General features: G+C 42.2%; 1 protein-coding gene across 1 annotated transcript; it reads right to left on the minus strand.

Moving 5' to 3' along the window:
- Window positions 1-6: 6 nt before the first annotated feature.
- Window positions 7-8,140, minus strand: LOC147206259 (protein mono-ADP-ribosyltransferase PARP6-like). The gene is made up of 23 exons (XM_086109785.1): window positions 7,755-8,140; window positions 7,596-7,654; window positions 6,753-6,821; window positions 6,552-6,646; window positions 6,406-6,466; window positions 6,221-6,311; window positions 6,069-6,135; window positions 5,853-6,002; window positions 5,644-5,785; window positions 4,779-4,910; window positions 4,444-4,539; window positions 4,283-4,375; window positions 4,082-4,207; window positions 3,933-3,998; window positions 3,793-3,860; window positions 2,736-2,784; window positions 2,485-2,597; window positions 2,318-2,390; window positions 1,909-1,978; window positions 1,741-1,820; window positions 1,604-1,661; window positions 1,437-1,521; window positions 7-1,354 (listed from the first exon to the last, which is right to left on the minus strand). The coding sequence occupies exons 2-23, from the start codon at window positions 7,596-7,598 to the stop codon at window positions 1,258-1,260; spliced, it is 1,884 nt and encodes a 627-aa protein (XP_085965911.1). The 5' UTR covers window positions 7,599-7,654; window positions 7,755-8,140; the 3' UTR covers window positions 7-1,257.
- Window positions 8,141-9,360: the final 1,220 nt, after the last annotated feature.

A 9,360-nucleotide genomic window follows, 5' to 3' on the forward strand; every position in this document is an offset into this window, starting at 1 on the left:
AAAAAAAAAAAAAAAAAAAGGTAAAAAGAGGAATGAATTCTTTAAATAATTGGTGCGCTTTCTGAAAGAGTTCCCCAGAATCAAACAGCTTCGTAATCCAAACTTTCGTTTTCTGTCAATTCTTTCATTCTCAGATGACTGCAAAGGAGTAGTAAAAAGGACTTTCTTTGTCGAATCCCTCTAACGTGAAAGAAAAGAGGTCCTTGCGCCATTCAACAACGAGGACAGCTGATGCCCACAACCACACGTGAGGCTCCGACAGTGCAGTGGCACAAAAAGCTCTTAAAGGCACATGCAACATTTTTGCCTCATTGAATTCCATCGTTAATGTCATTTATCGGGTTGACAAGCAACTTTGGCGAGACCCTGAAGCTTCAATGCGGTTGCTTGAAAAAAGCGGCTGAATACACATCATTTGATGAGATGCACGGATGCACTTGTTTTAACTCAAATAACAATTTGATGTTCCTGTTTTAATAAATAAGAGAGTTACATCCTCGATGGCTTTACTTGTCCTTTGCGCCCTTTACAAGGGGCCGTATGGTATTTAAGAAATGTCTTCCTTTGGGCTAATACAGACATTTGTCCTCCTTTTAGTCAGTTAAGTCGCCTGCTGGGCTGACCCAGAAAACGTGGGACACTTTGGGCCTCCTGTAAATTAATAAGAACATTTAAACCTTGGAGCAGCTATGTTTTTTTTTTTTTTTGTCTGTAAAACAACCCCCCACCCCCCAAAAAAAGAAAACAAACAGCTTTGTCCTCAGATGTCAACAATGCTGGCGGGAGAAAATTGGGGAGGCAGCTGTGGGGCTCATATGGAAGCACAATAGTGTTATAATGTTGCCATTCCGCCTCACGGGATGGGATGCATCTCCGGTTATTTGCTGAAATGAACAATGAGCGCAGCTTTATGATTGACTTTGTGTATTTTATAAGAAATAAAAGCAAGCATCATCTTGAACATGTGATCATTTTTAAAGGCGATTACTCGGCCCTCTAGTTGTTCTTGTTGATTTTCGCTGCTTTGAAGTTGTGATTGCCTTTTTGAACACCAAACACACGAAAGAACAATTTGAAATATTCATACTTAGAAAAAAAACATTTGTAACTTAATTCAAATTTTAAAAACCAAAGAAATCTTTCAATTCTAGTTTAGACAATTTTTTTTCTCTCAAAACAAGACCTCTGTGGAAAAATGCTACTTCATGTTGTGTAATGACACTTTTCCATGTCCTCCATGATTTGTAGTACTTTTTTTCAGCTGGGCTTGGTTGCAATGACCTCTAAAATTTGACTCTGGATCTCTTCTTCTTGAGTGTTGATGTGGACATCTCCCACACAACCATTTTCATACCTGAGGCACAGAAAGACAGTGCAAGCATTGAGCAGTGTGTCAGTCAATCTGGACAAAAGAGTTTGCGTTTGGTTGTTCTTACACAAAGAGGAAACGTGTGCACACGTGGTCGGGTATGGGACACACCCAGATGTTCCCGTGCTTTTTAAGATCCGTTGACGTGATGACTGTGAAAAGAAAACCCAGGGAGCAAACCCGATTTATGAGAAAGTGTCGCGAACAATTTCAAATGATTTTGCTCATACGTACCCTCACAAAGTGCGGCACAGTTTAGGTTCCTACTTTGAAGAAACCTGCAAGGGAGCTCCTACAGCAATGAGATAATATAATATGAAATGTCAGGATGGACATCTTTGAAAATTAAAAATGAATAAAGAGTGATTTACTTGTTGGATTCTATTTATCCGATTACATTTCTTCAGGAGTTCTTCTTTCGTGGGTATCTGGTGTTGTCCCTTGCCCATGTCTGAACAGAAAAGAGCACACCTTACAGGAATCTAAAGAAGGACTTCAATTTTATTTGTATTTTTTTATGAACGTAGGTGAAATCATACCAGAATATCCAAACGATATGCTTGAGATTGGGCTTAAATAGATCCCTTTGCCGTACGCAGCTCCATGCATCTTTTCAAAAGAAACAAGTGGAACGACCAACAACGCTGAAACGTTATCAGACTTTTGAAACTTAGAGCTACTTCTTGAGTACTGATTAATGTGAAGGGGTACATACATCTGAAATCACACAATGTTAAGACACTGATCATATATATGAATAAATGATTGAACATGGCAGGAAACAGATATCAATTTGCAACTCTTCATTTCTATCGCTGTGCGCGTTTACATGTGCAAATAATCACGTCTCCAACAAACATCCCGAGGAAATCACAATGCCGAAAGATCGACACGGTGCTGGTGAACCCGAGTCCATCAGATAAAGTTTAAGAATCGTCATCCCCTTACCTGGAATTTAGTATTGGAGGCATTCACAAGTCCATTTCTTAAAATGGAATGCCAGTTTTCAATATGGGAACCGCTGTGGAAAGCAAAAAAAAAATTATTGTGATGATTAGATGAATCAGGACCTATGTGTTCCATCGATGTGAAAGAATGACCACCAATGTTCTCACTGGAAGGCAAAGGTGCTGCCGTAGAGTTTGCGTGCAGTTTGAAAACGAGCCTCTTTGGTCGGGGGGCTGCTGATGAGCAGGAATTGGTGAGGCGTGTGCATAAATGACAGTTGCTATTGTGCAGCGAGCAAAGAAAAGAGAGACACGGCGTAAGCACAACACTTCAACGTCATCTGCTATATTTTCTAACCCGGGGCCGCTACACTAGCCACATGTACTGCTACTGAAAGTGAAAGACTGCACTGTCCTACCCTGGTGGCGGGAAGCTTGACAATGTGAGATCTGTTGCTCGATAAAATCCTGATGTCAAACATACGAACAAAGAGAATAGACTCACTCTGATGGGCCATGTTTGATCCTCGAAGCGGTCAGAACATTAAGTACGCTTGCACCATATGGTTAGATTTACAAAGACAATCATGCCTGGTTTTGATTGAAACTATGGGAGACTTTTTTGTGGTGTTGCCGTGCATTATATTTTACTTTCACACATGTAGTTATAACAAGGTAATAGAATGTAAAAAATGAAAACCTTTGTGGATCATGATTAATTCATTGTGGCTATTTCTGGAGTGGCCACTAGGGGGGAAGTATAGTCAAGAAATAATAGTTTCACAACTAAGTGGCTCAGTAAGCGTCTCTATTATCAATCGCTTTTGGCTGAGGATAAAGAATATGCCTGTAAGTTTTATCTGTCTCAAATATAAATTTAAAGGCACCACTGTATTGTTGGAACGTTGACAAGAAATCTTCCAGATGACTTCATTTGCGGGCAGCCCGGTAGTCCAGTGGTTAGCACGTCGACTTCACAGTGCAGAGGTACCGGGTTCAATTCCAGCTCCGGCCTCGCTGTGTGGAGTTTGCATATTCTCCCCGGGCCTGCGTGGGTTTTCTCCGGGTGCTCCGGTTTCCTCCCTCATTCCAAAGACATGCATGGCAGGCTGATTGAACGCTCTAAATTGTCCCTAGGTGTGAATGTGAGCGTGGATGGTTGTTCGTCTCTGTGTGCCCTGCGATTGGCTGGCAACCGATTCAGGGTGTCCCCCGCCTACTGCCCGAAGACAGCTGGGATAGGCTCTAGCACCCCCCGCGACCCCACTGTGGATCAAGCGGTTCGGAAAATGGATGGATGGATGGACTTCATTTGCACAATTTGTCAGACGTTTCTATTTCAAATGATGTCAGTTTTTCAAAGCACCCCGTATTTTATACATTCCTCACCATAATGCAAACTGTATACCACTAACGTAGGAAATACATACATTGTTAAATCGACGAGAGTGAAGCTCAATATGCTTTGCGTCTTACCATTGCAGTAAAGGAAGGGCGAGAGGGTCTATCTTGTCCATCTGCTTTTTGATTTCAGAATATGAACCCTGCGTGACAATGATCACAAAGTCAAAACAAAGCCAAACATGTGAAATTAATGACAGGAGTGAAGGATTGACCTGTGTCATGCTCCTAACCAGCAGGACACTGTCCAGAGCTTTTTCCAACCTTTCATAGCTCTTTCTCTGTGATGAAACAAAAAATGCACTGACGAAATGCACCGAATCTTCAGATCAAAGCGTCAATATCAGCCGAGTTCTGGTGATACCTTTGGACTAAAGGCCAGCATTTTGGGGTTCTTTGGATCAACGACAGATGGGTACGGTTCAAATATGATGCTTTTACGTGACGACTGCAGAGCTGACCGACACATTGCCACCAGCAAGTCGACCACCTGTGGAGCAAAAATCCTTTTGAAAACGGATCATCCCAAGTTGATGTGAAAACAACGACGGGGTGCGTTATTGACCTCTGCACCGGTGGCCACCTCCTCTGTGGCGCCTGACATCGCTCCCATGGTGTGAAAGGAAAAGACGCACAGTTCCCTGGTGCAAACGGCAGGCTTGCAATTCAAATAAGGGAATTCTTATTAATTTGTTTCAGTGCAGCTTAATGTTTGCAAAGGCTTACCTTCAACATGGGACCATTCTGGAAAACATGCTTCTCGTCGCAAATCACGCAGTAATCATTCAATGTGGGTATTCTCTGCTCTGCGTACCTCATAACCTGTGCGCACATCAAAGTGGAATCCGGTTTGATTTCATTTGTATGTGTTATCGTGTGAATCTAATCTGCCCGAGATGTTTACAATTAGTGCTGGCAGATGTAACTTCAATTATTTTGGACAGTGGGACTGACTCTTCAACCAACCAGATTGCAAATTCATTCCAAACATGAACGTCTCACGCAATATGACAGAAGCAAGTGTAGAGTTGCCTTCCCCCACATGCTTTAATTTGCTTTACCTGCACCAAGAAGCCATGATGCCGAGTCGGGGTGGTCTTACAGTGCCCTATGGCCTGAGAGAAGAACAGCAGCTCTATCAGCTGTTTGGTGCTGAGCTGAGCTGACGACTTCACGCCTGACACAGCAACCCTCTGTGGAAGAAGATACCCAAATAAAATTCAGATTCAAGTCACAGGAGCATTCACTACAATATAGCAGTTTTATTCATTCATTCATTTTCCGATCCGCTTCATCCCCACAAGGGTCGCGAAGGGTGCTGGAGCCTATCCCAGCTTTCTTCGGGCAGTTGGCGGGGGACACCCTGAACCGGTTGCCAGCCAATCGCAGGGCACACAGAGACGAACAAGCATCCGCGCTCACACTTCACACCTAGGGACAATTTAGAGTGCTCAATCAGCCTACCATGCCTGTTTTTGGAATGTGGGAGGAAACCGGAGTACCCGCAGAAAACCCACGCAGGCCCGGGGAGAACATGCAAACTCCACATAGGAAGCCGGGATCGAAAGCACGACCTCGGCACTGAGATGTCGACGCGCCAACCACTGGACCAGCGGGCCACCATTATAGCAGTTTTACATTTAACAATATAAAAGTGACTGTTGGAAATACATTATTTCTATTTCAGGTAAGTTGTAAATGTACGGCAGTGTTTCTGATTGTGTTCAGGCCAGCAAGGAAGTCCTTGGAGGCCCTGACTGCACTTCAGCCACCCTGCTTCTTTAATTTATATGAATAATAATAATAATGCATTTTATTTATAAGCGAGGCAAAGATCACAAAAATTATGTCACTGGTTAGGCCTCACCCATTTTTTTTTTTTTTAAACCGTCAATGTCTTGGATATCTTCAAGAGGCAGAACCGACCTTTCCACTAGGTGTGTAAGTGAAGAGTTCTCCTGATGGATTCTTGATGTTATAGGATGTCGTGTGATTGACGAAATGGTTCAGTTTCATGGGGGGCAAAATAATCCTTCCCCTCAGGCTGCGATCTTGGAGTGTGTTTGATCTAAGGGGGAGAGGTGATCAGAAAAGCCTGGAACATGCAGCAACATCAGATACTGGACGCTATTTACCTCGAGAGTGGCAGCCAGATGCTGAGTCTTGCACGGAATTTCTTCATAGTTCCACCAGGCCTGAACCAGCTGTGTCTTCTCCTCTGTCTCACTATCATGTTCTCATTCGTCAAATGGTTCCACTCCCGGGAGATGAAGATGGCTAAAACGCTGCGCGCCAATATTACAAGCTTAGTCTTTCTGACAGAATATGTGAACATAAAATGATGCTCCTACCTTTGCAGTTGCTTTCCAAGATTGAAATGGTGTCTATTAGATGGCTGAAAGACTTCCACCGATGGTTCTACGGTGAGAAATCGTGTATGGTCGTCATCACGGAAGAACGCTGATGTCAGATAGATTGTAATAGGAGCAGTGCAGAATCTCACCGGGCCCATCGAGATATTGAGACAAAGAGAAGTGCATGCGGACAACGATGGGCTCTGATATATTAACTCCCCAGGCCTTAGCCACGTCCTCCTACGGACACCAAACAACGTGTGTGGTTCGCAGCACAGCAAATGGAAGTCTGCATTATGTTTTGAATTGGAAAGAAAATGAGTTTTGAACTTACATTCAAAATATTGGCACTAATGTTCAGATCAACATCCACTTGATCAATTGATTGATATTCCCTGAAAAGCGCAGAATGTACGCAGGAGTTTAAAAGGCAGAAAAGTTTTAAGTGGAAACATGATTGATTTTTCTTTCAATGTTTACCCGACGGTGACTGAATTGTGTGAATACAGGCTCCTGACTATCTCAATGTCACTATTCAGTCGTGGATGGCAGCTCTGGCCGTTGACACAGCACTCCTGCTGGGACAAGAAGAAGCGATCACATCATTTCTGTTCTTCAAGATGAGACAGCAGTTACTTATTCCTACATAAGCCGCTTAAGGACAATCAAAGTGATGTTTACATATGTTGTCTCTTCTTCCTCTGAGGCGATGTCTTCCTCACTTTCACTCCACTGCTGCCACTCAGCTTCCTGAACAGTTGAATAGGAAAAGAATTCAGCCGTCCGTTCACTTTCTATATTGCTTATCCTCTCTAGGTAGGTGACAAACAGTCATATTCACACCTATGGGCAATATGAAGTCTCCGATTAACTTAAAATGAATATTTTGGGACTAGAACGTTGAAACTGAGAGCTACTTTTTGGGTACTGATTTATGCGAAGGACTAGAAATTGGACACACACTTCTAAAATGACACGTTTGGCATTTGGTGTAATTATTGGGGGGTAAATCATCCCAATAGCTTGTCTCCATGAACGCTACTGGTTTGGTCCTGCACTCCAAATCTCTTCACTTCTTTTCTTCTCTTTTCCCCCAAACGCTGACATTTCCAAACAAGCAGCAATATAAGTGTGATTTAGAAAAAAAATAATAGCATTTTTAAAAAAGCAATCACTGTGTGTGTGTGTGTGTGTGTGTGTGTATATGTATATATATACATACACACCACTGTAGATATATATAGTTAGCAAGAAAGCTAATAGTAGCCTGGAAGTATCTGGTACATTACTGTTACTGTAACATCAACAACAATGATTAACGGCCAGTTGAATCAATACCCTTCTGACCGTGTCAATCAATAGGGAGCATCATTATAGCTTTAGAAAGGCAGAATCCTGTCCAGAGCTCTTGTAGTGGAGCCAAGTACTGTAGATTGTGTCGTGTAGCAGAGTAAAATTTTAAATGTGTCTATTACAAACTGTGTCTTTTGCATATGAAATACCTTAGAAATAATTTGGACTCACCATGTGCAGCAATTTTGCACTTCTCAATCAACAGCGGACAATCTTTTACTCTTCTGCGGCTAAGGAAAGGAAAGAAACACTGAAATAGATCATTTCCTCTCACTGCTGTAATTTACATTTTTTTGTTCAGAATGGGCTATTCATAATGTTACCACTTACCTCCTCTCACGGGGAAACCGGGAGCATTCGTATTTTTTATTTGATGAAACTGTGATTATATCCAGAGATCCAGTTGGAGGTGAAAAAAAACCACGATCCCTGTTTGATGGCTCGGTTAGTAGTGTGACTCTAGATGTCCTCTTGGCGATCTAAACAGCAGGATGTTCCACATGTTCCGTCGTGCACTCGAGAAGCACGATAAGATGCAGGTCGTCGATGCCCTCATGTGATCTCCATTAGGAGAGGCTGACACCTGTAACATGCTGTTTTCTGTCCTGTCAAACACAACAACACTAGTCACATTCTCCAGCCTCCACACTTAAAGCCGAGTGCTGTGATGGCTTTTCGGACAAAATCTGGCCAATTTTAAGCTTTTTTTTTTTTTTTTTGCCCCGTCTGAATGTGTGCATCTCCAGTCTGACCTTAATCAGCAGTTAACCCCTGTGAGCAGCCACCTGCTGCTCCACAGTCTGGTCAGATTACACACTTGCGAGGCCTTCGTACAAACCATATGTGCACTCTCATTAAGTGCTTTTCACAGTGTACTGTAATCCACTTAAAATAGTGTTTGGGAGTGGCATGCTTTTTTCTGCTTATTATTTCCTGTGAAAGGTTCATTGATAGAATTGAAATAGACAGAATAATGTGTTGTGAAATAAAGTGGGAAGCTTAAATACATTTACACATACTTAGATTTGTTCTTGGTTTTACTGTTTGGTGCTTTCTACCGCCTTTATTACCGATTTGTCTTACTGTTTATTGTGCATGTTAAATTGCTCCATGTACAGCACTTTGTATGCAGCGATGGCTGTTTGAAAGTGCTCTATAAATACTGTTGACTTGACTTGACTTGACATTTTTGATCATTGCGTCATTTCAAATAATTGTTTGAAAAATCTCAAATGTGGACATTTTGAAATACTATACATGACCATTCAAAAGTTAGGCATCACTTAGAATTATTATTCATTTTTAAATAAAGCACTTTTTACTGACAACAAAGGCCCATTTCCAGCAACCATTATCGCAAATCAAGTTAAAACTCCAATAATTGATGACTATGGAACCCTTTTGCAATTGCACCGTGTTTCTTGAGGAATCGAAACACATCTTGAGGATTTCAAGTTTTCTTGAACTGCAATACAAAGATGAATCGTTGACTGTCGATGTGTGCGATTGGCTGGCAACCAGTTCAGGCTGGGTGTACGCCGCCTCCTGGGATAGGTCAGCTGGGATAGGCTCCAACACGCCCGCGATTCTCGTGACGAGAAGCAATTCAGATACTGATTGGATGGATGGATGGATAGATAGATGGATGGGTGGACGGATGATGTGCAATACTTTACAGAAACCGTTAAACTCTGTTGCATGTTTTGATGCTGGGAGATTTATCCACTTCCACTAATCAGCCACTAGAGGATACTGCTGCTACGAGAAGGACTTGGATATAGGTTTACTCGTTGGATAATAACCTGGTCAACGTTGGTTTCGCAGTTTGGTTAAAGAAAAAAATGGGCTAAAAAAATACATGATTTGAAATCATCTCAACCAAGAACGCTTCAAGAGTCGTCAAACTGCATCATAATTAGAGCCCTGTAAAAACACA

This window comes from Hippocampus guttulatus, chromosome 4 (genome assembly GCF_054856545.1).
Source record: "Hippocampus guttulatus isolate MCC_2025c chromosome 4, RoL_Hgut_1.0, whole genome shotgun sequence".
In the NCBI taxonomy this organism is placed as follows: Eukaryota; Metazoa; Chordata; class Actinopteri; order Syngnathiformes; family Syngnathidae; genus Hippocampus; species Hippocampus guttulatus.

What these genes read in the sequence shown, in the direction of transcription:
- LOC147206259 (XM_086109785.1), bottom strand. An exon ending in AGGAAGAAGAGACAACATAT is followed by an intron (nt 6,647 to 6,752) that starts GTAAACATCACT and finishes TTGTCCCAGCAG; the next exon opens with GAGTGCTGTGTCAACGGCCA. An exon ending in GGATAAATAGAATCCAACAA is followed by an intron (nt 1,662 to 1,740) that starts GTAAATCACTCT and finishes TCATTGCTGTAG; the next exon opens with GAGCTCCCTTGCAGGTTTCT.